General features: G+C 41.3%; 1 protein-coding gene across 2 annotated transcripts in view; it reads left to right on the plus strand.

Annotated features, from left to right (window-relative positions):
• Positions 1-27,705, plus strand: part of CHCHD6 (coiled-coil-helix-coiled-coil-helix domain containing 6) — a 113,864-nt gene that overhangs the window by 44,796 nt on the left and 41,363 nt on the right. For both annotated transcript variants that reach the window (XM_010210453.2, XM_062008360.1), the window contains one exon: positions 14,968-15,038. In XM_010210453.2, coding sequence (XP_010208755.2) covers positions 14,968-15,038 — 71 coding nt within the window. The remainder of the gene's footprint in view (positions 1-14,967; positions 15,039-27,705) is intronic.

The raw sequence follows: 27,705 nt of genomic DNA on the forward strand, positions 1-27,705 counted from the left end.
CTTATTGGCCTTGATCCTTCTTCTTGGAGCAGTCTCCCACTTCTAGTGCACCAAGGTCACCTCTACATATGACTCCACTGTAATTTCTATGCTTTTTGGCCATCAACTCATCTCAATAAGTATCTCTGTGGAGAAAGTCACAGCAGTCTGGAAAAAAAAGCCTTCCAGAGACAGATTCTGAGGGGCTGAACAAACTATGACCTGGCAAAGGTGGCAGAAAATTTCTGTTGAAGAGGGTGAGGAATTGGTTCTCGGAGTTGGGGTCCCAGTCTGTATCTGCATCCATGAGACTTGGAGAGCACTCACCTACCTTTGAAAAAGGAAGCTATGATGAGGTGGTACCTTCAACCAAACCCACAGCCCTCTCAGTTAAAGATTCAGTGCCCTTTTCTAAATGAGTTGGTATGTCTTGGCAGGTGTCACCAATACCATTTACTTTTTTTCTCATTAAAGTGGCCTGTAATGTCTTAGGACTGCATGTGAGCTATTGCTGGGTGTATAAAGGCTTTCTTGCTTTGCCTCCAGTCACTGTTGCCAGCCCCTAGCTTACTGCTCCAGCCAGTGCTGTGGGGTATTTTGCGGAAGAACAGCTAATGCGAAACTAAATTCTGGTCTCAAAAATTGTGCTTCCCTTTCAGAAGTATTTCTTTTCCCCTTCCTTGCAACTGAGCCTTACAATATTGTTTACAATTTCAATTTTTTTTTTCTTACCTAATTTGTTGAGTTGCCATCCCCTGCCTGTGCTGCAAACCCTTCCCCCTGCAAACCCTTCCTCCCACAAACCCAGCAGTGCTTTATGTGAGCCTTCAACAGCTGTGATCCAAGAAAGCAGTTGGCTTTTCAGCCCAGTGAAGCAATATAACGAAGCACCCAGTTCATCGAACTGTTGATTTAATCTTCTGAAGAGAGGAAGAATAATCCCCGGTATAGTTTTCTGAAATAGGCTGATAAGATCCGTCCTAATCATCCAGATCCATTCCCAGTCACTTGGACTGTCTGTCCAAGGCTGTGTGGACACTGCTTTTCAGGCTGCAGTGGCTCTAGCAGTCTCCCCAGGCACAGCCTTTGGTATTTAGACAACTGCAGATTTTGTCCTCTGTGTGTGCGTGTGTGTTAAATTTCTGAACAGGAACAAAAAGAAAGAAAACAACCAAAAAGAATGAACTCTGAAATAGTGATCTTCAACCATTTCTGACCTCCCATCCTCTTCCTCTTTTCAGTTATTCGTGGACGTGAAATGTCATGCTGGGGAAGGAGGAGAAGGGAGTATGGCATCCCTAATTTCTTCTTTCCACTGGTATCTGTTAGGGCTGAGCAGCATGGAGAAGAGGCTGCCTTCCTAATGCTTCTCCATCCTCTCCCTGTCTGCAGGGAGAGGTGGCTTTGTTGTTGCTGTTGGCCAACTCGCAAACTGACTTCCAGTACCCTGTGCTCGATTCACCCACTTAATGGCTGTTTTGCTGAAAGCTTGTAAACTTTAGTAGTTAATATACCTCAGTACACCAGCTTTTAGAGATCAGATAAATTGATTGGTAATTTGATGAACTCGAAGAACATCTATAATAGGGTAAATAAAATGTGTTAGATGTCAGCACTGCCTCTGTGCCTTCTCTGCAGTGTGTATGTTCTCTCCTCAGTATGTGTTGACTGATGTATGGTACATTACATCAAATTACAAGCAGCCTCTATGCAAACAACAACTAAGTGTTTGCTTCCTCTTCAGTCTGGACTATTAGTGTAGAGATGTGTTTCCAGTCTGTGTGCTGAAGGGTAAACTGTCAGAGCCTTACAGTGATTTTGTTTTCCTGGCATTTAGAGTACCTTTGCAGAGGGAGAAAACGATGCTTATGGGCTGCTTCATCTTGGAGGAATCCATCCTCAGGCTCAACTTGTGAAATAAATGTGGCAATGTGTGGTTTGAACTTAGTGTCTTAGCACTGAATTTAGCAGCTGAATTTAGATAACAATCTGGTATCTGGTCTCATCAGTGTATCACTATGAAGACTTGTTAACGGCAGAACAAAAAGACCTAGAATGTGATCTTGCCTCTTTGTTAGAACTCAACACCAAAGCTTTGTCAAGTCTAGTCCAAAATGAACAAAACAAGAGGTGCTTTTGTCTCACTTTAGAGAGCTTTCCCCATTGTCTAATATTTCTGATATCTTCCCTGACCACTTTTTAGTCAACCCAATTTTCCCCTCATTTAATCAGTTTTCTTATTGCCTAATAGTTTTGTTTTCTGTTTTCTTCCTCTTTTTGCTGTTCATATGCTTGTTTGTAATTCAAGTGGTATTTATAAATGTGTGCATATACAGATAGCACTGCCACCAGTAAAACCAGTGCTCCTTTTATAATGGAAAGCAGCACTCTCATGCATATACATACATACATATGTGTGCACACACAGTCTGTGTCTCACCTACTTTTACTGTGGTGTAGTCGTTCCTTAGCACTAACTACATTATCCTGCTGCAATAAATACCAGTGCTGCCTGTTATTTCCTTGTAATTTGCCAACCAGTGTACAATTAATTTTTGGCCCTGTTATTGCAGTATTGGCTATTTTATGAAACTGTAGAGTGTTAGCTCAGTGAATTGATTAAATATGTTCCAGACCTTAGGCTGGAGTCTGTGTGTCTACTGGGATTTGGATGATTGAAGCTTGTGCTTCTCTTGGGATATTCCAGATTTAGACTTAGTCTTGTAAATTGTTTCAGGTAGACAAAACTTCTCTGTGTGTGTGGAATTCACTTGCATAAGAGCCTGACTTTGGGGAATCTGAGATTTCTATTTCAGCCCACAGCAGTCATTCCACGTGTGGCAGGCAAAAAAGGCATCACTATTATGTCTTAGAAAGAAAGCCAAGGAAGGCCTGGTCTTATTTTGAAAGGTCCTTAAAATTATGGCTCTGCCCTTACAGAATATGCTGTCATCATGTTAATGGAAAATATGGCTAATAATTACTCTGTAAATTGGGCAGACTCCACAGAACTTCTCAAATTTGTGCTGAATTAAGTAGTCCAAAGATGAGACTTTAAAAAGGGACTACTCCATATTTACAATGGCTGTACCTTCTGAAGTGAGTGTGTTTAGAAGTTTACTGTGGGTGTGTTAAATACATGTTTCATGACAGCCTGGGGCCACTTCTCTGAAGGTTTTCCCCCATCTGCCAGTCATTTTAAAGAAACATAAATAAAAGAGCTACTCCAATTTCTTGAACATATAATGCACATTCCCAAGAGACCAGAGTGACTCAGAATTACCTTGTAAATAGCATGTTTTAATGTTCTTAAATATATGTGCAGCATCAGGATCACTGTGAGATCTTGAGCCACTGCAAATGGTATTTGCTTTGTCTGTCACTGCATCTCCTGATTCCAGGATGACAAGTGGTGGTGGGTTTTTTGTTTCCTTGGTTTTAGGTTAACTGGTGGTTTGGCTGTACATTCTGTGGCACCAAGAATGATCCTAATCTCAGTTGGCCATGAAACACCTTGTCTCTAACAAGGATTATCTGACTCACCCATTCTCCATCCAGCCCCATTATAAATAAACATGAACTAACTGCTACATTTTTGTTTTGCTTTTAATAAAAATAGTCAGCATGCATCTTGTGCACCAGAACTATCTGAGAGTCAAACCCTGATGAATGTGGAGGAGAGAGCATTTTGCCTTGGTAGGTATTCACCAGTGGAGCAGCCATCAGATAAAAAGATGCTGCCCTATGCAGAGGACAGTGACAGGAAGGAACAGCTACAGAGCCAGAAAAGGCTGAGAGGCCACTTAATCTGTGCCAGTCTCTCAGGGGCCACAGAGGAGCGAGAGATTGGAGAAAGAAATGCAGGAGCTGAGATAAAACTCTAAGCCTCTGATTTGAGAAGTCTTGTAATAACTAGGTTATTTTAAGAGAAGAGCTAGATTTTCTTTTCCTTCCCAATTATTGCATTTCAGGTCTTTTTGTAAGAAAAGGAAGGCTTAGTTTCTTCTTCCTTCTCTCTTCCAATTCTTCTGAACAGAAGCCAAATTTTTGCTTATATAATTTCAAGATGCAAGGTTACTGTGAGCTTGCATGCCTGGGTCAATCAAGGAGTGCCTGTATCTTTTCTTTTTTCTCCTAGAGATGTCTTATGATGTATTGGATGGTATACAGAAAGCATCTAATTTGCCCTGACATGCAGCAAGCCTAGAACTGGCTGGACTGTTGCTCTTGAAACAGAGACAGCATCTCATATGGGCATGTAAAACCACTGTATCGTGTGCCCGCCTGGGCGTGCATATGAATTTAACTTCATTTTTCTTAATAGTTCTGTACACCACAAAACTTCCTTTGCCTGTTTAGGGGATTCAGTGTAGCATATGAGACCTTTCACCTTTAGATCACTTTTGCATCTGTTAGCAGCTGCAAAAAGTCATTACTACCCGATGGCTAATGTCTCATTTGTGTGGCACTGAGATAGCTCTTCCTCCAGTTAGAGACAAGGGTTAAAAAGTGTCCTATCTGTCTATTTCTGTGATAGGCAGATAGCATCCCAGTGAGGAACACAGCGTGTCCTTGCTGACTGACAATAGGACAGTGCTGGATTTGAAGTTTGTGGTGTGTTCATGTGTTCTGTGGAGAAGAGGTTCTGGCTCCAGGTGTGCAATGTTTGTGCTGTTTGGGGTTTTATCCTTCTGTTGTTCCTCCATATATGTATAGTTCTGTGCCTTCTTTGTGCTCCTCAGATTTCTGAGTCCAAGCTGTCCCCAGCTGAAGGGCTGGGATTTTTTGTTTGTTCTTGTCTAGTAGATATATGTGAAAAACCTGATAATATTTTCATGAGCCTAAAAAAAATCCACTTATAACACTATTTCCCAAGCCTTTTCTGCTTAATGTTTACAAATATGTAAAGGACAGGTGTCAGTAGGATGGAGCCAGGCTGTTCTCAGTGATGGTCAATGATAGGACAAGGGACAATGGGTGTAAGCTGGAACATAAGAGGTTCCAAAGAATTACAAGGAAGAATTTCTTCCCTGTTCAGGTGAGGGAGCACTGGAGCAGGCTGCCCAGATGGGCTGTGGAGTCTCCTTCTCTGGAGACATTCAAACCCACCTGGATGAGTTTCTGTGTGATCTACTCTAGGTGGTCCTGCTCTGGCAGGGGGGTTGGACTGGATGATCTTTTGAGTTCCCTCTTAGCCCTTGAGATTCTGTGATTCTGGTTACACAGTTTATCAGTACAGGAGCAAACCCCAGATAACGATGATACCTATACCAAAATTCTTTTTTTTGAAGCTTTAAGCCTACTTTTATTGGTTCCTCATTTATTCCCAATGGCAAAGTCCTTTGTTGTTTGCATGTACTACTTCTTACTTTTAGAAAGGGTGTTAAGAAATTAAATCCTGAGACTAGATTTAGCTTGCATCTATAGATGTATGGTACACCATATCTGTGACAGTCTTTCATTTATGTTGCTGAGATGCCTTAGCAGACAGGCTTTGTGAGATTTTTTTCTAATTTGGTGTTAATAAGTAATTAGTCCCATTATTCTGTAACAGACTGAAAGTGAGCAATGCCTTGTTTCCTTTCCTCTGCCTGGATTCTATGAAAATACGGTACTAGGCTGCTGGTGTCCAAAAGCTATTGGAGACTATGGGTGACATCATGCACCAGGGTTCTGACAGTTGGCATCCGTGAAGGAGTGGTCTCTGCCGAAGCATGGGAATGGAGCATTTGTGTGACTGCCTCTGCTCTCTATGGGTGTTTGATTTTCATGTTAATATTTATGTCTCAATAGCCTTGCTGCAAAAATGCCTCTCTGCACCTGACTGGCGGTCTGTGGTCCTTCTGGACTTGTCTTTGGAGACTTCACAAGCTCTTTGCCAGCTATAGAGATATCTCTTCAATGCTTTGTCCTTTTCAGAGGAGGCAAAACTGCTCCCCTTTAAAAAACGTGTGAAAGAGAAGATCACTAAAAGCAGAGGGAATGAAACTGACAAATGATGGGAAGGAAATTGCTTACAAATATTTTCTAATGTCTTTCTTATCCTTTTTGCCATCCCTTTGTCCTCCTTGGCTTTTTTATCTGAGGATAAACATCATATTTATTTTTTCTTTACTCCATGGAGAATTTCAATCCATTTTGAATAGCAAAATAAATACAAAGAGATACCAGTGTTCTTTTCTCTGTCATCACTGATGTCTTGCAGGGAGAACTGGAGGTTGTGTGACAGTGGTATTGTAAAGGCAGGCCAAAGGAATCTGTATGAATCCATTTTCTTTTTCTTGTTATCAGTGTTTCATTTTATATTTTACTTTCCTTTATAAGTAATAATCAATACTTCTTGGCATACCCACAACTTTTTTTGCCAGCTATAAAATAAATATGTTGTTGCTTTATAATGGTTGTCCAAGCATTATTAATAAAGGGGAATGACATCAAGTTATCCTTGTAAAACTACTTTTGAGCTGTGGAGCTGTGAACTTTTCCCAGGTATTCATTAACGGAGGTTTCTAGCTCGCTGGAAGATGAGTGAGCGTTGTCCTCATTTAAAAAGTGAGACCTTAATGCTTAAGGTTAGTATTTTCTATAATAGCTTTTGTTACTTCACTTTTTTGGTTGTCTGGGTATGGTATATTTCTTCAGATGTGCTGATTACCCATAACTTGAGCTTAAACTTTTTGAATAATGAGCTCCTGAGCACCTCCAGACAGAGCCGTGTGAGCCAGCGGGCACTTCTGAGAGCGTGGGTTTCTCTGTGTCATTAGCCGTGTACAGTGACCTGTAAAGTCCTAGCGGTCTTTTTGGCTGTAATCATTAAACCAGCCTCTTCTACAGGATAAAATGGGAAGAGGAGCTGCAAGCATAGTGAGAGAACCCTGACTGAAAAATACAAATAGCTTCAGAAAATGCTCTGGGAGTAATAATAAAGAAAAAGTACAGCAGCAAAATAAATTGCTGCCGATATAATTTTTCTTCCTCTCCCAAGTTTGCCTCTAGTATGGCAGTTTTTCTCCCTTCGATAAATAAATGCAAAGATGAGAACTGCTGCCAAAAACTGTCACATTTCTGGAACTTTCAGCCCCTGATTATTCACATTAAGCCTCCCCCCCTCAGCAGTACAGTATTCTGAATATGTACACCCACCATTCTGTCAGATCTGTGCAGTCTACGTCTGGTTCATCTTCTGTGTCTTTGATGTGCTCCATAACGTAGGCAAAGAGAGGTCTGATAGTCTCTCTAAAAACCTGACAGTTTGTGTGACAATCTGTCCACGAATCCACAGGCTCCTTGTCAACCAAATGAGCCTTTGAATATCAGAGGTTTTCGGAACAGTGCTTGCAGCATTGCATATGCACTAAGGGGAAAGAGTACAACAGCCTTCCTTGTAACCTGAGAGATGTCTACACTTTCCTTAATCATTCCAGGGACATCTCATCATTGCTTGTTGGCTGGTTCTCAGCCCTGCACATGTCGAGGTTATTTAGTAAAGCTTGATTTACTGGAAACTGCACATGGAGCATAATTTGCAGTTGGGGATAGAGGAAAAACCCCGTGAGGGAGTGGAACTTGCAGGCTTGAGTATACTTCTGTTTTGTGGTGTTTTTTTTGTTTGTTTGTTTCTTATAGTGACTCTCTTCCTTGCAGTTCCCTTTACTCATGTAAATGCATGGATGTGATGCATTTTCTTCAGTGTTCTCCAGTCCTCTTACACATCCTTCTGCCTTGGGTCCCTCCCATTCTGGCTACTGGGAATCCAGTGAACTGCGTGCCTCAGCTACCTGTTGTGGAAAAGGATGGGGTCATGAATATAGTTTAGATTTCTAAAATTGGGACAGGAGCTGTTAACTGGGACAGCTGCTGCATTTTATAAATGCGGCTTAGGGATATTCTCAGAGGAGAAGACTTGGGGTTTTAGCTGCAGTGTGGCTGTCCGAGGTGGTGGGAGTTCTGTTGGAGGTTCTGTCAAATACCAGCTTTTGGCATGATGGCACGAAACCTTAGCTATAATCTTCCCTTCCTGAAATAAGCTCCTGTGATGGGCCTGACAGGAGAATGTACTTAGTATCTTTTTTAATGTATGACAAGTTCTTGATGACTGCCAATTTTCTGGTTGGTTGGTGTTTTTTTTTTGCTTTTCCCTCTGAAGTGCTGGTCAGCCTCCTCTTGAAACTTTCAGCTGCAGACCTTGGCACTTCTGATATTCTGGCAACTCCTTTCTCTTATTTCCTCTTCCCTTAGCACTGATTCTCTGCATGCCTGTCACTCCCTCTTGGACTATTCCCAGTTGTTAGAGACAGCTTTTTGTGATCTGGGAGTTCACCTGGTTGTGTGGTGGGTGGGCTGATGGGACAAGTTGTGCAGCTGGGGCACAGGGATTCAGCAGGCACTGCTCTGCCATCAAAGTCATGGGCAGCATGTTATCTGTGCAGGTCAGCCAGGTGTAGGACTTCTCTGAAGCAGATACTGGAAACCCTTGATATTTAATCAATGCCTGTGAGGCTTGTTTACCTGCACTTGTCGGGTATAATTGATTTGGGCATTTACTGTGAATTCTTCACCTCAGACTTCTATATTAAAGTTCCAGCCAGGAGGAGAATGGAGCAATGCCCTCCTGCAGCAGTTTTAGTGTTAATCTGGGCCTTTCATGTTACTATTGCTATCCTTGTCAGAAAGTCTGGTTTGCCTACTGGCATTTTATGGCCTTTCTGTTTGAAAGTGATTTTACTTTGTAGCGTTTATGTTGAAAGAATTACTAATGTTTTATTTGCAGTCTTCCAGAATGGTGTGCTTTAAAGAAACCTCTTATAAATGCAGTGTTTAATACTTTCTGGCTTTTTTTTTTCTGCTTCTTCCCCTTTTATTTGCCTCTGTAGTAATAATTTCTTTGTTGCTGGTAGTATTTCGGAGTTGAAGATAACATGAAGCTTTTCTGCATGTTTCCAATGAGGCACTTTGCAGCTCTTTGGGGAAGTTCTACTACCATCTTTCTGTTTTAATTGGACTTTTCCCAGGGTACCTTCATAGAGACAGTCAGACTCTGGCATGCGGTCTTGGGCTGGGTCTGTAAACTTGCTTTCACCCACATGGAGTATTTTGGTGTGGGACCTGGCTCTGGAAGGTCCTGGGCTGTGTACCTTTGTTTGATTCACTGTGTGCTTTAGAGACTGTAGCTTAACCTTTCTGTGCCTAGCTTGTTATCCACAGGATGAACCCAGCTGTGGTCATTTTCCCCAGCTCTGCCTCCCTCAGGTCCTGTGGATGTGGGTATTTTGTGCTATTTTGTCTTTGAGAAGCTGCTTAGATATGCTGCAGAATGAATATTTTGCTTTCAACTCAAGATAATGTCACAGTTATGAGAAGATCTGTTCAAACAGGAATATACTTCTGCCTGTGACTAGTTTAACTTTCTTGTGTTGCTGCTGTGGACATTGCTCTTTTTCTGTCTTCTCTGAATCTTAATCCAAAATTTATGATCTCACAGCTTATTGCCAAAGGAAAGAATAGAATGACACAGATTCAATGCTCTCATTTCATTATTGGTCTCAGCGGGAGGAGTGGATGAACCCACACATGAACAGCAAACAACAGAGCTGTGTTTAGAAGTTGGCTTTGGCTGAAAAAAATCTTTTTTCTGTATCAGCAAGCTGTTTGTAGTTGCTTGCATCTTTCCTCTATTACCTTTTGAGAAAATAAAAATGAATTCACATAAAAGCAGTTTAACCCTTGGCTTCTATGCTCTTGGGATATGCCTTATATGCATATTTCTCTTCCTTGTTAATTGCCTTCTATGTGTATGTGCATTTGTGCTTGATAGGAAGGCAAAAATGTGAATGATCTCTTTCAGCTAAATGCTATCTGATACCAACAAACAAGCTGAGGAGGAACTCAAGAAGTGAACTTGGGAGGTGAAGAGATTGCTTCTTGTAGTGTATCTTGGAATTCTTCAACTCCTTGTTTTAGATCACGGTTGATAGCAGTGATTGATTGTATAGGTTGATTTTTAAGAGATCCAGAGGGCTGCTAGGTGAACAGATCAGTTCAGCTCCTCTGCCTCTCTACCTGCGGGAGGAGGGCAGGGACATGGGGTACTATTTCAGATCTGTTAGGAGTCGTTTGCATGCAACTTCCAAGCAATGAGAATGAACAACCTGATTTACAGTGCGTGTGAGCCAGTGACCGAGGGAGGTGTGGGGAACTGAGCGTGCCTTTGCTTCCCTTAGGCAGTGCTGGGAGCAGAGGCAGTTCCTAAGCCTGCACCAACCCACATTTTTCTGTAGCTTCCCACTGTTCCTCGTGGCAGCAGCTGTGTCCAGGGCACGTGAGTGTTCCTCATCCCAAGTGTGTGTGGGCAAGCAACAGTCGTGCTGCTTTATCAGGAGGGTGTGAGGTCTTATTTCTAGCTTTAGAAGCAGCTGGAAGCAGGAATTTGAGTGTCTCCCAGTTGACATTTGATACATGAGATGTAACCTGCTTTCCATTCCCCTTTCTCTCCCAAATTTGCTATGTTTCCTACTCATGGGGCACCTCACACATTCTCCCTGCCCGCAGCATCACCTCTCAGGCTCCTTTAGGCTCAAGGGGAGCTCGTGGCGGGAGGTTTGCTGGGAGCATGAGGGAATGGAAGAGGAGAGGGGACAGAAGCAGCATGTCTGTCAGGTGTGACGCGGATTGTACCATCTAATCCCCCGGCTGTTGCCTGCAGCATTTGTCAAGGCCTCCGCTGGCCTGCTCCATTTCATCAGAGGTATCACTAGCATTCATCTATGCTGGCAGCATTTCAACAGCTGTTAATCCTCTTTGTATCTTTAAGCACTGTGACCACTGACAGGTTTCTATAGTCTGAGGTGTCAAAATATCTCCAGATAGCTGTGGTGATGGTAGTTAGGGTTATTTTATTTTTTTTTAAATTCAAACAGCTTCTGATCTATTGACCCAAACTGACCCTGATGGAGAAATCCGTGTCCCAGTATCAGGATTTTGCTGCTGCTGCTTGATGTTCACAAAGAATTTTGCCTAAAGTCTGATTAATGTCTCTCTCCTCATGCTCGTGTTGCTCGCTTTTCTGTTTTACATGTTACCGCAAGTAGTGCATGTTTCACTGAAGTTGTAAGGAATGTGGTTTAATGTCAATGTGAGAATGAGCTGGCAGGGATTTCTCTTTATGCTTCAATTACTTACCCTCCTGAAATAACCCTGAGAACGCTGTCTGCTGCTATATTGTTTTCATACTTTCTTTGCTATACGTTGTGGAAAGTGCCTGGGCAGTGTAGAGAGTTGTAGTAGTGAGTGTTGGAGTTTCTCTGCATGTTTGCAGCCAAGGAAGAATGCTGAATTCAAATGACTCCAAATTTAGCTCGAAGTTTTAAAATTGGTTCCCTTTGGAAAGGGAATTTTTTGTGCAAGGGTGTTCTGGGAGGAGTAGAGAACAAGGGTATAGCAGGAAATCTGTTGTAGAAAAGCAGCAGGATAAAAGAAAGTTGTTCTGTTGGTCTTTAGGCTCTAGTTATGTATTTTTATAACTTCTTGGTGTTTTTATTATTTGCTACGAACCATCATTTAATAGCAGGGGAAAATCTTTGAAACTAACATTTCTTTGTTTAGTTTGTTTGTCCTCTCTGGAGAGTGCTCTCCCCATATGACAAAGCTCTGATGTTCTGAAGTTGCCTCCCCTAAGGCTCAGCTTTATTGAGAGAAGTGAAACATTTTAGGTGGTTCATTCATTCTTTCCGTGTCTCTTGTTATTTGAGCCCTTATGGTGTACTTTGGTCATGTTTTTAAACTTATTTCTGCAACTGAGACTGCCAGGAGCTTTATTTAATAATAGTTGAGGTCTCATGTTCAACTTTTTCTTTGTGAGCTGCCATTTTATCTCAAGCATCAAATATTGTGAGAGTAAATTAAAAGCAGCGTTGATGTAATGTAATTTTGTGTTGAATGTTCTCTCTTTTACTGAACTGAATATCGTTTTGTGAAGCTAAAGGACTTCACTAAGACTACAGGCAGTTCAGACTCTATTTCAAGTGCAAATACCACTCCTTGATCCTGCTGAGTATCCCTTGTGTGTGGGGAGCTCTGCTGAAGTCGTGGGAAGTGCATAGGTGGTTCCTGGCTTGATTCCTCCTTTGCAACCTGATTATAAAGTCCTACAGTTTTGAAGGCCATTGGAACATTATCCTCTGCCACAGTGTGGTAGGGTAAAATACTGAAAATTAGGCAGATCTTGCATCTGAGGTCTTATAGATGAGACTCCCTGGAAAAGAATTCTCAATAAGAAGCTGCCCCAAATGGCAGATCCTGACGTGACTGTACCTATACTGAAAGGCCTGTCTGTTGCTCATTTAGCTAATTTGTTGCTGATTTTGTGTTTAGGACCAAACTCAACATGACTTTCTCAAGGTAGAAAAGGGCCTAGAGGCCTAAGAAAACCTGCTTAACGAGTCTGCTTGTCAAGTAAACTCAGGTTCAAATGTTAAAACTCTGTTTTTCTTACTTGGGGAAGTATTTAAAGGTACTGAGTTGTAGCACTGGAAATGCCTCATCATTGATTTTTTTAGAGTTGGGGTAAGAGGCCAGGGGGTAGAAGGTGGCAAGAGTACTTTGACTCAAAGGCAAAAGCCCAAGATGGATCACATGCAGATATATTTACTTTTCATTTTTAAAATTCAGCAGCTTTCATCTTCAGGTTGAAGGTCTTCTGTGCCCCCTCCTTGATCTTCACATCGTGCCATGTGCCTTGTGGTTTCTTTGAGGCCAGATCTCTTCTCCTTTCCCTCATTGAGACTCGTGCCTCACCGTCCAGGTTCTCACTTGCCTACTTTTCATTAGCTTTAGGATCCAGAACTATTTCATACCAGTTTCTTTCTCAGCTATATTTGTCCATGTTTGTAGCTGATGTCGTTGCAGATGGGGCTGATGGTAGTACAGGACAGTTGAGCTCTGTCTCTGCAAAACTAGACAAGGTTGTGCCACAGCTGCTTTAATCGACAGCGCAACTAGTAAATGAATCTGTTGGCTACTTTTTCTTTCTTTAGGTGGGTTAAATGCCAACCTCATGCTGGGTCTCACGCACAACATATTTGTTCCTGTTTTCCTCTCCTGCTGCTGTTTCACTGCAGAGTGCTGCAGGCTAATAGTATCTGACGGGGCTACTTCCTATTGCCTGAAAAATGTTTAATTTTACTACCTTGCCTTCTCTCTTTCCCACTTTCTCTCATTTTGATCTCTCAAATCTAGTCCCTTTGAGAAATCAGACAGTATGAAATATGAAAATTGCTTGGGTAGTAATTGGAGAAACGGTGAGACTTCTGAAACCCATGGAGATAACGCTTACATCTACTTATTCACATTATTTAATTTTTAATGGCAAATTTAATTAATGAAGCATAGTTCTTGTGGTTTCATGTGTGAATAAGTAACAGCAGGGAGCTGAAAGTCATGAGGTCTGTTTACAGGACAGAAAAAGGCTCCATTAAAAGCTGAACTTTTCATTATAGGAAGAAGTAAAATGCGTTTAATAGCATAGAAGTTTGACCATTATATAACAAGTAAATAAATGAAAACTTTAATGACAATTTGCTAGCAAAATGCGTTTTGAAGTGGTTACTCATCCGTGATTTCTCAGTTTAAGTCTGTCTCCGAGGTCAAAGTTTGGAAAAGCAAAGTCTGTTCTGTGGGTTTTTTGGTATGTGACATAAATTCAAGCACTAGAGATAAAATGCTTAAATATAGCACCTTGAAGCCCAGGCTCTGAAAACCTGTATAAACCTTCCAATTAGCTAAGCTTCACACAACTTCAGAGATACAGGCAGCCGTTATCCCTCGCTTGCGGATGGAAAATGGTGCCTTGCTCAAGATTGCACAAGTGGCAGAACCGCTAATAGAACTTGAGTTATATCTGTCCTTTCCTTTTTCTAACCGCCGAACAATATGTGTCGTCTCATCACGCGCAGGACCACAGCTGCATTTATGGGAAAATAAATGAAGAAGAGCAAGAATAGTATTCTATATAAAATGACCAAATTTGGGGAGAGATGCGATAGCAGCTAGAACCGGCCCGAAACGAATAGCTGTCCTCGCTTTCAATACCATTTTGTCACTTTTCTGATTGATTATTGCATATTTTCTGCATGCGCCTTTTCAGACTAAGGGCCTTGCAGATGAGTTTTGAGTGAGGCAATTGCAGCTATTTCAGTGTAAAGTCCACAGTCTTTGACTAAAGCAGCTTTATCAGCAGTTTAGTGACACAAGACCTTGCGTTGAAGTCACTGGAAGTGCACAGCCACTGCCTTCTGCTGTTTGTGCTTGAGAGTCTTGTAAATGCAGCCAAAAAGGGAGGATTCATCCTCCATGTTCAGCAGCTGAGCAGTTGTGAACTAAAACTCTTTCTGTGCAAGCCCAGGAGAATTTAATGCAAACCTCTTAAGCCCTGCAGCAAGACACTCCAGATTCTGTTTGGCCGTGCCTTAACTGATACCTGATACGCTGCCCTATGTTGTTAAAAGGGAAACAGGCTGCATAATTTTCTTTTAAAGAATAAGTAACATAAGTAGAAGCACTGAAATGTAAAATGGATTTTCCAGTGCTAGCAGCCAATTTTGATACTTGCATGTCAGTAACTTACAAGATCCTTCACAGCAATTAATGAAAAAGGAGAACAAAACACAATCCGACTCAAAATAACTTGGTGCTGGAAACACCTTGTTTTTGGGGTTACATGGCATAATCAAAACTGATGGTTGGTTTTGTTAGTGACCTTTCCTCTTCTTTCCCTCCACAAAGGTGGAGCATGGAATGGAGGACACGTTGTGGCCTTGATGCCTTTTGCTGAAAAAGTCAAGTTTTAAATGTTGTGGGGTTTTTTGTGTTCTTTGAACTGAATATGCTGTTTGTTGTTGGATATCTTGATTAATTATAGAAGATAACTTTGTGATGGGATAAGATCTAGATGCCTTTAATTTTTAGAGCTGAGCATTGTATTCTTTGTTTCAGAATGCAGAGATCTACAAGCTGACATCCGAGCAGTACCAGGAGGCAGCCACCAAAGCAGAGGAGTGGATAAAGTGAGGAGCCACTTTTGTTCTTCTCAGCAGTTTCAACTGTGTTTCATAATGCTCTGTGTGTAACCTCTGGGTATCCCATGAATGGGCTGTGACGTTACCTCCTCTCAGGTATTTAGGGGGCTGAAGAGTTGTAAGCTGGCATCCTCTCTTTCTGTGCCAAGCTTGACAGAATTTAGTATGAAGTTGTTAGACCTTGCAAGGGAGAATGAGGGAGAAGACATGGACTTAGTAAATATTCCCATTTAATGTGCATTTTCTAGGGTTTTCAAAACAGCAATGGAACATATTCAGTCTGTTTCAGCTTTCATCCCATGTATTTAACCTGTTGCAGTGTTGGACTAGTGCATGGGCATAGGAAAACTTCTAAAGTTTTCATTGTCCAGGGTAGAAAAAGGTAAACAGCCTAAATATTAGCCCTTGTAACTTTCCATCAAAATAGAGCTGTAATTATCGTGAATGTTTTCTTAGAATGGATGAAATGCCTTTTCTGACCTTTTTTATCCTCTTGCCTTACTGCAATTAGCAGACCTTTAAAGTTGTCTTTTTACCATGAGCATATTTAGTGTCTCAATTCCATTTGTATTTGCCAGTAGTGTGATATAGCTTATTGTTCCACATGCACTAACAGCTGTCTAAGAAAAAATATTTTCTATAATTCTTTAATATTAATGAGTCCAAAGCAATTACACTGTCAAGAGCAGCACTCGGATCTCAGTTGGGTAAACAGTTGGCCAACATGCAATAAACTGGAGTAGCAACATATGTAGTCCAGTTGGGTCCAGTCCAGACTGTACGATACTTAATTGCATAAATAGATGATATAGTAGTTATGAATTTGTTAGTGGGATGTGCAGTATATTGTGCTGTCTTTATTTAAAACTATGTTTGGCTGCCAAAGCATCACATAACCTGTTGTAATTTCACATTTTTGTTTGGACAGTCGAGCAATAAGTTGCTAAAGAAGCCAAGACAAGGCAGCTAACACATTGGGTGCATTTTCATGCAGTTTTCCATCGTAGAATTCTAAATTCTGTTTTTAAATAAAAATTTAAAAATTCATGGGATATAAAGTTCTGACAGTCTTTCTGAACTGATCAGTTCAGTCTGTCCTTGGATTTGCTTTTGCAGAGAAGCAGTCAGTGGTTGGGAACACATGAAGCAACGATTTACCCTTGTGACTTTGTAAAGGAGGAGATTGGGACCTTGGCTTGTGTTCTTTACTGGCTGTAATGGACTGTAACTCACCTATTTTTTATATTAGTCTTAAGTTTGGTTCCTGAGGTTTCAGTTTCATTTGGTCTCTCTTGTTTCTTGTGGAAAAGACCATGGTAATGTAGGAAACTCAGGAATGTCACCATTTCTCATAAAGTGGCTGAAACCAAGGCAAATGCTAATGACTTCTTCCTTTCACAATTCAGAAAATGTGTGGATGGTCTCATAGGGGTTCCTTCCCCTTTTCTTTGAGCCTTCATTATCTGCCAGTCCCTGGCTTCTGGCCTTTTTGTACAATGCCCTTCTATTTGAAAGCCAAATGAACTTGAGCTGTCACCAAGAGACAGATTCCTTAGGCTATCTTCTTTGCACATTTGCCCTAACTTGAATTCTGTGTGAAAAGGCAACATGGCTGTGGGTTGCCTTCAGAAGGGACAAGCTGTGTGGCACTACAGAAATGGCCAGGATTGCACTCCAGTGTGTGTTGGAGTGCACAATCTGGGGTTGATAATCCCCTTTGGTAACTGTATGTGTGCATCAGCCAGCAACCTGTGTGTCTCTTACAGTTTTATGCAGTGATCCTTTTTGGAGTCATTGCCTCAGTGTACAACATGCCACACAAACACTCTTCAGGAGCACACATGCTTCAAATGTGGGTCATGGTAAGCCTGGGACAGAGCCAGGGAAACTTCATCATACATTGGCATTTATGTTTAATTGGTAGGACTTGAAGTCTGCGTGTTGTGAGTCCTCTGGTTAAGGTGTAGGACGTTCAAATCTTTCTATAGCCTGTTTATGATAATAAATTAAAGATGCTGTGACTTCAGTGGAAAAAATAGTTTGCTCATCCTGATTTGTGCTTTCAGATTAGACATGCAAGCACAGTAAGTGCTAAGATAGGTAAGACTGATTTATGCAGATCTAGTAGCTTGGTTGGCAGGAATAAACTGACACTCCAGCAAAATTACATGAGCTGGAATATAGCCAGAGTATGAATGAAGCACATGTCTGCCTGTTACCCAGTGCTGGACTATGACAGCTCCTGTAATGAAAGGAAGGCAGAGGAGTAGCTCTTAGTTCATCCGCAGGGGAGATGTCCTTCCTGTAGTGTCTCTTCTCTGACTTATATTATCCTTGTTTTGCTGTGAAGTCTTTGACCTGCCCCTGATACTTACACCTTGTAAGATGATCTACCCTATATTTGTTGTCCTCTGACATACATCAGCATAGAGCTGTGGCTGGTTCCACTGCGAGTACCCTTTTTTCAGAGACCATGTTGAAGCAAAAATAAGGAGTATCTGAAACAAAACCCAAGTGCTTTTGTGGCATTTGTTGAGTTGTGTAATTTCATTATCAACACCTACAGCTCTGCAGAAGTGGTCAAGTGTTCCACAGACTATTTCCTCTCCTTAGTGAATATCAAGTGTCGCAGGACTTAGGAATATTGTACAAGCTTTCCACCAGTGACCTTTCACAGCATACCTGCAAGGTAGGCAGGTAGACCTTCCTGTCTCCCTTTGTGTAGAAAGAGAAGTGTGAAGTACGTAGTACTGAGCTTCATTTAAAATCACCAGCACAGGCATTAGGCCTTGGTTTCTCCTTCAAGGTAGGACTCTAGGATTGATGCCTGAATGAATGGCCTGACTTGTGTAATGGACTTCGTTCCTCATATTTTCACCTGAACCCAGACTGCTCCTGTCTCCACTTTCCTACCACAATGTCTTCTTCTGGGCTCTGTCCAACCTGTTTCTTTCTCCTAGAAAGGAGATCCTAGCAACAGGAGACCACTGAGCACAGCTTTCAGCACCTTAAGCAACTTGCCTTTGTTGCTCACATGCTGTGGTGAATTGGATGGTTGCCATGGACATATTGTCTCAGTGATGTTGTTATAATTGGTGTGTTATTTTTTTTCTGTCTTGTTAACCAACAGAATTAAAGTCTGGAGACCTAGAACTTTTTCCCCCCCCTTCCTACCCCCTTTAGCAAACTGTGTGCTTCAGTAACCACCCACAAAAGAAGCAGCGTGTAAATAAAAAGCCAGTGCTCCTCGCCCTTCCCTTCGTTCCACGTCCTTTTCTCAGTGTTCATAGAGCCATGACTCAGACTGGGTTTAGAGAAGACAACTTGCTAATCCCCTCCCCGCTACAGAGAATAAAATGGCATTTCATTCCAAGCTCTATTAATGCGCTCGCTCCGGGGATAAAGCAGCACTCCCAAAAGGCAGTGGCCACATTTTTTTTCTGTTGCGTTGTCTTTGTCTTCTTTTGAGTGTTACATTTAGATTAGCTTCTGAGGATTAAATGTTATTACAGCCCCCGAATCTGTTAAGGGGAAGAGAAAAACATCAGTAAAGAGGTTATGGCTTAGTGCAGGCACTCTAGATTTATCCTCAAAATGCATTTTTTTTAGAAATTTGATTTATTTTCTTTTGTGAAGGTTGGCTTATCACCTTTGTATTTTATTTGTGTAGTTGTTAAATTTGGATGCAGGAGTTGGCGTGGGTGGGGGTGTGACTCTCTAAAAAGGTAAAGCTACAGGAGTAGGGTGAGGGGATTAGGAAGCTGTTAAAAGATAAAATTGTTCTGAAGCTGAGTTCCCCTCAGAGATCTCCTTATAGTTTGCAGAACTGTTTCTGAAGCTGCTTACGGATGGCTGTGTTGCTGTGCATGGTGTGCCGAGAGGACCGCATATGCTCTGCGCTGTTATCGAGGAGTGCATAAAGAACGGCCGTGTCTTATCCTGATAGAGATCAGCCTTGAACCCAAGGCAGCTTTCCGGTGGAGAAACTGCCAGGGAGATTTACTCCGTATGGGACTTAGTATCTAAGAGTTCCATTTAATGGTCCTAAGATCTTTAAGCTTAATGGACATGAGTATTTAAGGTGATTACGTTAGAGAAACTGGCAAGTAGTAAGTATCCTCCTGGGCTGAGTGGGGAGTAGACAACCACACTGCCTCCTTGGAAGTGGGGGGAGGAAGTTCATAGATGGGCTGTCTGCTGGGAACGATGAATTTATGGCTTTCTTTCAGTACTCATGGAAATTAAAGTTTTATTGAATTGCACAAGATTTTATGAGGCTGAAGGCCCCACAATTAAAATGGCAACACTAACTGGAACCTAAAGGAACTACTTTTTTTTTGCTTCTTTTTTAATTGCTTGTGTAGATCTGGAAAGTTCATAAACTAGTTATGTGGTCATACTTGAATTTTATTAATCTTGAAATCTACCAGGAGGCCTCAGGTATTTCAACAGAGGGCTGTGCTCTGGAGTCAAGCTCTGGATTAGTTAATACTTGGACAGTTGTGAAGCCCAGGGAGAGACAGGGTAAAGACATCACAGTTTTCAAACAGAATTGGTCTGGGATTTCTCCTATCATTAGATTAGATAAATGATTAATTTAGTGTTGAAATTAAGAACGTTTACAATAGGGATTTAAGAGTTTTCAGGAATAAAAGACTGATTACTGCTGGGAGCTCATCCCCAACCTTATCTCAGAATAGTGCTTTCATGCACTGCAATGGCAATACCTTCACAAAAAATGGTTTGGCTGCATCCCACTCCTGTTCTTCTCTCAGTGCTTGGTGTTACTTGTTCCTGCTTCTGTCTGTGCTGAGTCTGTTTCATGTAATCTTTAAATAAAGACATGAATTATTAGTCAAAGCTTTACTACTTCTCACATTTATGAAGTTGCTTTTAATAGGAAATTTGGCATATTGCTGTAAGAGATTATAAGGCGTGAGTTGTCCAAAGTTATTCCAAAAGAGGATAAAAGAGCAGGTGAGTCAATTTTGACTTTGTGTCATTTTATATGGTGTGAATTTTACCGGAACAAAATTGTTCTGATAATTTTCAGTTCTGCTTCACAAAGATTTTTCACTCATTTACTTTGGCATGTAAGCATTTTCTTTATGAATTCTGCATGGCCCATTGTTAAGCAACTGTTTGTACCAGTGCATTCCTTTCCAAGTAAGGTATGTTCCCCCACTACTTCAGAAATATGGTATATGGTAATAGAAGTCAAGTATGTGTGATGGATTTGTGTAAAAGTTCCATTTGGGTCACATTACTATTTTTTGAACTGAATTTTAAATCTTGACAATTTATTAGATTGTATACTTTATCCAAGCTATCGAATCTTCTTTCTGAAGTTCAGTTCTTGGGAGTTGCTAAGATGCTGGTTCTAAATAAGACTTTCCCTTTGCCCAGTCAGTAAAAGGGTGTTCTAATCTAGTGTTCATTGTATCATCTTTTCTCTCATGCGTGATGAAGGATGACTAATAAATCAGTCCAATGGACTGAGATTGCACTTCTGTTAGTGCTGAAAAACTGGTGTAAAATATTAATGTATCTTTTCAAAATTGCAAGAGCATTTCTTCAAAGGTACATTGGTAGAACTTGGGAATTTGTAAAATCAGACCTGAATAGCAAAGACTGGAATAGCAAAGGAAGAGATGCCAAAGACTCCATGTAGTCTATTAGGGATGTTTCTTTTGCTATCGATTTTTACATGGAAGGCACTTGTATTCTGTAGTAATGTTGCCATTATAAAACCCTTAGATCAGGGTTTGTTGGCAGGCCAAATGCAGATTGTTTTCAAAAGGCTGGATATTTGTGCAGCTGTTAAAACAAACCTTAGACATGCTTTGTGAATCAGAGTACATGAAATAATTCAGTTCAAAGCTCTTTATCATGGAGAATGCAGTGAAAATAGACACAGATCTCTGCTCTCAGATTGGGAATTACATATTATACCATGTACCGTCGTGGAAGCAAGCTTTCTCCAGGCTTCCTAGTATTTTATTGTGTATTTAGGTATAATGACAGATCCACACCAAAGTCCAGCACTTCCTGTGCCTTTGGTGTCCCATGTCCATCTGTCATTGCCCCATTCTCTCCACCCTGCCTTGGCTTGAGCTGGGAAAGGTATCATGAATATTAATTCATGACCCAGCTCATTTTATTCCTGCTGTGTTTCTCTGCCTCTGTCCTCCAGCACATGTGTTGTTTAGTGTGCTGGTGGTAGTGACACAGGGTCAATTTGTAGAGTATTGAGGCTAAAGTTGTCTGGGGAAGCTTTCCAAAAAGAATGGTGAATTAAAGATGTCAGAAGCAATAATGCCTGAGAAACCACTTGTTACCAGCGAATTAATGACTTGTTTGCTAATTAGCAGCCTAAAGCAAAGTTGAGGTAACACTCCCAACAATCTGGTCATTAATTCAGTAGCAACCGATTTCAAGGGCAACGTTGCTGTTTTGAACAGTAATTGTATTCCTGATTCTGCATTACACACACTGTGCAGAATGTTTTTACTTACTGTTGAGTCAGTCTTCTCCTGGAGTGATGGAGGGATGACAGGAGACACCAAAGGCAAATACCAGTGGAGAAAATTTGAGGAGAGAAACAGTTTGTTCTGTAGGTCAGAGCTTCTGTATCTCCACCTTCCGAGGAAGTGACTGTGGCAGGATGGCTCTGGACTCTTTCCATAGCGGTGATACATCTGCACAGAGGAAGTTGGTAGTGTTTGGTGTTGTTGACTGATGGGAGATTGAGAGACTTTTCTCCCTTCTAAAGTGAGAAAAAAAACATCTCTACCATCAGACCAGGCTTTGATGACTTCAGTATTTATTTGGTGTGATTTTGATAGTTCATGAAGTTACTGTAATTAAACAGATTTCTAGGCTATGGAGTCCCATCAGCTTTTGTAGTCTCAAGATCAGGTGGTGGTACTCCTATTGTGAGAGGACCTTGCTGGGGTTAGTTCTTCCTGCCTATCCTACTTGTTTCCATCTTAGTCTTGGAAGTGTCTCTTGCCTGTCTGTCTGGGATGTACACATACCACACCAAACATGATCAGAACTAAACTGGCCCCAAAAAATGGCATTTGGAAGATACGAGCACTTGCCTGTTCAGAGATGAGTATTGTTTCTTCACAGTGAACTTCTTAGCATTGTGTTGACTCTGACTGCCAAGAGCAGGATAGTGGGGCATCCTCAGGTAGTCATGTGTCTCATTAACTCCTCTGAGACATTTCACGTGCTCTTGTCCAAACTTAAAGCCATGTTAACTAAATTATGTTTCTATTAGGTTTTTTTTCAGTTCTGTGAGCAATCTTTAAATTGTAATATTTATTTAAAAAAAAAAAGGGGGAAAAAAGCCCCCCCCCCCCTCACCTAGAAGCCTTTGTGTGTGTTCTTTGAAAGGACCATTATTGATGCTCTCTCGGGGATGAGTAGCTGCCTAATGGCGATCTTGCTGAGTCAGTACTCAGCAAATTGCACAGAATGGTAAAAGAAGGCACTGTGATTTAGAAGATTGGAGCATGTGGGCAGAAACAAAGGGATATTTTTAATAAGGTGAATGTTTAGTTTCAGATCCCACCTGAACTTTAATGGTGGCAGCTTCATTCTCCTCTCAAACTTTGTTTCTGCGTCTTTAGCAGGATATGCCACTCTGTCAGTGCGGAATATACTAATGGACTCATATTTTTATCCATCACTGATACCCCTTTGTGTAGTCCCATGTAAACTGTAGGGACCTAGTACAGTGCTTAGTGACATTTTAGAGAAGTAACTGCTGTTGAAATGAGTGGTCAGGGTTTTCTTTTCAAAAGAACATTTTGTTAGCAGTCTTACATCATTACGAGATCATCTCACATAGGAAAAATTTACTGAACCTGTCTGTCCCTCTTGTCTTGTGGTTATATGAAATCGGCATATCACAGCTTCAGTTAATTTGTTTACAACACTTTTTGGGGAGGGATTTAATAGACTAACAAATAACGTGGGCCCAGCAGGCAGTTTCATAGCTAACCCCGAGACTTTATAGCACTGCCACAACCCATATATTCTTAGAGACAGTACTGCATGTGTTCTGTAAGCTGCACGCATTCCCTTCCTGTCTGGAGATCTTAACCAGTTTTTAGATGTTATTTTTTATCTGAAGAAAGAAAATCCCAATTCGGGTCACTTGTTGGGCTGTGTGTTGTTTTTGAATTCGGTTATTGCTTGCTATATTGCTTTTCTGCCTTGTGGGAGCTGAGCCAGCTTCCTTTCTGATTCAGAGAACTCCTTCCAGCAACAAGATTCTGACTCATTCCTGCTTGGCTTCCAGAGACCATTTTGCTGCTAACTTTAGGCTCTTCATCTTTGCTAGTCAACTTTCAGTAACTTGGCATCTTTGGAAAAAATGGTGCATGGCTTTATGGGCAGGAGATCCAGTTCTGTTAACTTCTGTATGTCTTGGCAAGTGAAGGAAGAGGCAGTAGTTTTCCTTTCATCTTCCAAACTGGCAGTTTCTCAGAACTTGGTATTCTACCATCATAATCAGTAAAGAATTTACATCCAAATGTACAGTTGAATTATCTACTTGTGGGGAAAACTCTCTCATTATTCCAAACCACTTGCCATCTGCCATGCAGAATGCTAATAGGGATGATTAGTTATTGCATTTGCAGGTTCAGTAGGATAGGGATCGTTTAATCTTACATGGTTTTGTACAGTATTTTGCATATTGCTACCCTCCTGCTCCCCTCAAAGACCCCCAGTCCACCAGCAAAACCCCAGTGCCTGAAGCTTATGGGATACTAAGGAGGCCAGCTAAATTTGATTGAAACTGCAGTTGGCAAAGCACAGTGAAGTATAAATAGAAATATTTTTGGATCATCCAATGGGAATTGGCCGCTTGTGCGTAAAGATAAACCGTGCAGGAGGACAGGATAGTCTGTGATATGTTGGACAAAGAGAGCTGGAACCAGCACTGGATGGGTCACACGATAACTCTACATCAATTTCATCACTGAAGTGGAGAAATTGCTGCTAGATTTCCAAAGTTAGAGGTTGTAACAGAGAACTGCAAAATTTGAGTTACTTTCCACTTCAGTCTGTATGTTTTAGATTTGGGTTTGGGGTTGGTTGGTTGGTTGGTTTGTTTGATGAAGAAATTGTGGTTGGATCAGGCTGTTTTCCCTGAATGCAGTACAGTGACACAAGTTGCTGACATTTGAGATCTGGACATGTGTGTTAACTTTTGTTCTTAGTGATAGGATCTAATTACTTACACGGGAGAAGATTTCAGAACAGCTTCTGTCTATCTGTGATTGGAAGGAGAGGAAGTATCTGTCCTAGAAAGGACAAGAGTGCACTGAGTGCACAAACTGCAGTGGGGAACTGTGTGACAACTTCAAACAAGCTGTCAAAACAGGAATGGAGACTAGGAAGTACTTGAGTGACAAATTTTGTAGGATCAGAGAATCATCTAGAAACTCATAGTACTTTATAAATATGCATTCATTAGGCACTTTCATGGAAAAGGTAAGGAGAAAGAGAATTGGGTGACCTATTATTGAAATGCATGTCAAGGAGGAGAAAGAGGAGAAATACTGCAGCTGAGCAGTAGTGTGCTTCAGACAATGTGACAAGGCATATGGGAAGGATTTAGAAAGATAGGAATACAGCTACTCCAACTGAAATTTGGAGGTAGTTCCCCTATTTGTGTGAAAATTGTTGTGAAGTTTCACCTTTTCTTTCAGTATATCCCCTCTTACTCTACACAGTGTTACTTCTACAAGCCCTGTATTCCATCCACTTTGGTAGCAAAGTCTGATGAATGGTGTTTTGAATACACAAGGCTGATCAGAAATATTTCCTTCCTGATCACATTACTTCATCCTCATGAGACATCCAGTTTGTTTACACTGTACTAGGTTACGTAGCTGAAATATTACTGAATTTTTAGTAGGCATTTGGATAATCTACTAAACTTCTTCCATCTCTTATTTCTCTTTCCAAGCAGCTGCAATATGACTCTTCCCTTTTTCATTCAAACCATGTTATCAAGCTGACGTGGAGGATAAGGGAATCACAAAGGTTGTAGTGAGGCCATAGTATTTGCTTTGTGATGTAGCATCCTGTGGCCTATACTGAGAGTTGTCTTTCTGGTTGTTTATTCTGTGCTGATGAGTTTGTTATGTGTGAATGAAATGCTTTGGTTGTGTTTAATTTTCTGCCATAAATGTCAAGGATGCAATAATGAGAGAGGACGAAACCTTCCTGTGCACTGTGTATTGCATCTGTCTGGAGTTATTTTTCTGACATATTAAAGAGAAGCCATCAGAGCCAACTGCTACCCAAGGGAGAATGCAGTTTTACAGGTCAGTTAACCACTTACCAGGTTTTAGATATGTACAGTACAGCGTGGCAGCACACCACATTTATGTGACTAAAGCATCACTGAGCTTCATCTGAAATGCATGTGATAGATCCTGGACATAAAAACATGCTGACCAACTATATGACACACTACTGATTTCTCCCTATCATGCAGAAACTGCTGCTACGTGTCCTGCTCGTAGTGTGCAAGAGGGTTTTGTGTAGGTTTTGCTCACAGTGGAACTGCCTATGCACCTCACTGCTGACCTCTGAGGCTGTCTGCACTGTGGTGACAGTAGTGACTGGTGTGATTTGTTCAGACACTGGTGATGGTCAAATAATGCAGTAAAAAGCAGCTAATCCAGATGATGTCGGGTTTTGTGGCCCCCAAGAAATTCAAGGTTGCCGCCACATTTAGGCTGCTGGTGCTGCTGTGTACTGGAGACAGCTGTGCTAAAGTTGGCTTATATGAGGGACTCTGTGTGTCTTTGTTTTTCACTTTCTGAGCAGAGATACTGAAATGTCTAGGTTTAGATAAACCAGTCTCTATCTTGACTATTTTCTCAGCTTGAATTGTTTCTAAGATTAAAAGGTAAAAAGAGGAACTTGCTCTGAACTCCATCTGGAGTTGATGCTCTACCCAGTCAAGCCAAGGGATGGTGTAGTCCTCACCGTGGACTTACTGATTTTGCATTAGTCTAAAGAGCTGCCAGGTCCTAAGGCATTAAAGTTGTATCTCTGCTTGGCTAGTCTGATTTTTCAGCTGAGTGGAAGGACTAGCAAATACATACACATCTTCCAGCTTTCCCTGGCTTCTCAATATTGAATCCATAATTCTTCTTCTGAAATGGGAGCCTGTCAGCAGCAACTAGCTAGTAGCCATTGTGCTGTGTTTGAAACCTTCTGTCTATGGGCTCTGTATCCTGATGATACTGCCTGAATTGCATCTTGAAGTAAGTTTGTGTGTTTGTGTTTGGAAGCTGTGTTGCCTCTAGATTAATGGATGGACCTTTAGGCCAGCACTCTTCCTACTATCACAGACCTCATGATGGAAGTTCTCAAAGAACCTTGCTTTAACCTCAGAGAAGCTTAGCACTTCTTCATGGGGTTTATATCCACGTTGAAATGAATTTGCCAAAACAAATGAATGCAGTTATTGACTGGAGCAGCCGTTACCTGCTGCTGCTGAACAGTTAGGAGAGGGTTAAGAAGAAAACCTCTTCTGAGCCAATAGATTGGCCCTGACTAAGATGAATGTCTAATTCACTCCCAGCGTCCTTACTGCTGCCAGTAATAAAAAGCTTGCTTCACATATTCACCCCGCTGCAGACGTTTCTCTTAAATTAAATATCAAGAGGACATATAATAGCACGATTCCCCGCCAAGCCAATATTATCAGATTGATGTCAGCAGTGATAATAGAAGAAGGATAAGTTGATGAGATTTCATTTATTAAATAAAGTAAAAGGAATATGCAGTGATAGAAAGGATTTGGTAACTCTCAGTGTGTCAAAATGCAGCAAGATTGTGCTCGTTCTGTCTTACCTCAAGGGATAGCAGCACGAAGGATGCCCTTTGTTTCATTTTAAGAAATCCTCTCCCGTCTTTTCCAGACAAAAACCTGATTTAGATCCCTCCATGGGAGGGGGAGAGGAAGGTTTGAAATCATGGATGTCATGTGTATGTAGCCTTCCTTCTCATTGAACAGTAATTAAGCAAAGGCTTCTTTCCCAACTCTGTTAGGGGAGGCATTGCTAATGCCATTTCCAGGTTTGTCCTTTTCTTTTCCTCCCTGTCATCATCTCTCCTTTCCTCTTCCTTTCAGCACATAAAAGCATCTCCCGTACTTTCCTGTCCACGGGTATTGTCCTAGCTCCTCCCAGCCCAATCCTCCTCTCTTGCCTTTTTCCTAACTGCTATGAATGAGCCTCTTACCTCTGTTTTGATAATAACAGTAGCAATTACAACATGTTTTATTTTAGACAGAGACTAATTGTCTACCTTATGTGGTGGTGGTGGCGGCATATTATGCTTAAAATTGTGACCCCTTTTTTAGAAGAAAGCACAAAGCATGCTAGTCTTCTCCTCTTTATGTAATAAAACTTGATCTCTGCTCCACCATGTTCTTTCCCCCTTGCTGTTTAAGAAATAATAATTAACCCCCTCAAACAATGAGATGTTTACCAAGACCAGTGGAGTGGCGTGTCCAGAAGGTGAATTTTTCTAAAGAGTGGTTAGTGCCAAAAGCTTTGAGCTGGGCTGAGGTTGAAGGGAGGTAGTTGAGGAAGATTCACCTCCTCTGGAAGTC

Source organism: Colius striatus, chromosome 15, assembly GCF_028858725.1.
Source record: "Colius striatus isolate bColStr4 chromosome 15, bColStr4.1.hap1, whole genome shotgun sequence".
In the NCBI taxonomy this organism is placed as follows: Eukaryota; Metazoa; Chordata; class Aves; order Coliiformes; family Coliidae; genus Colius; species Colius striatus.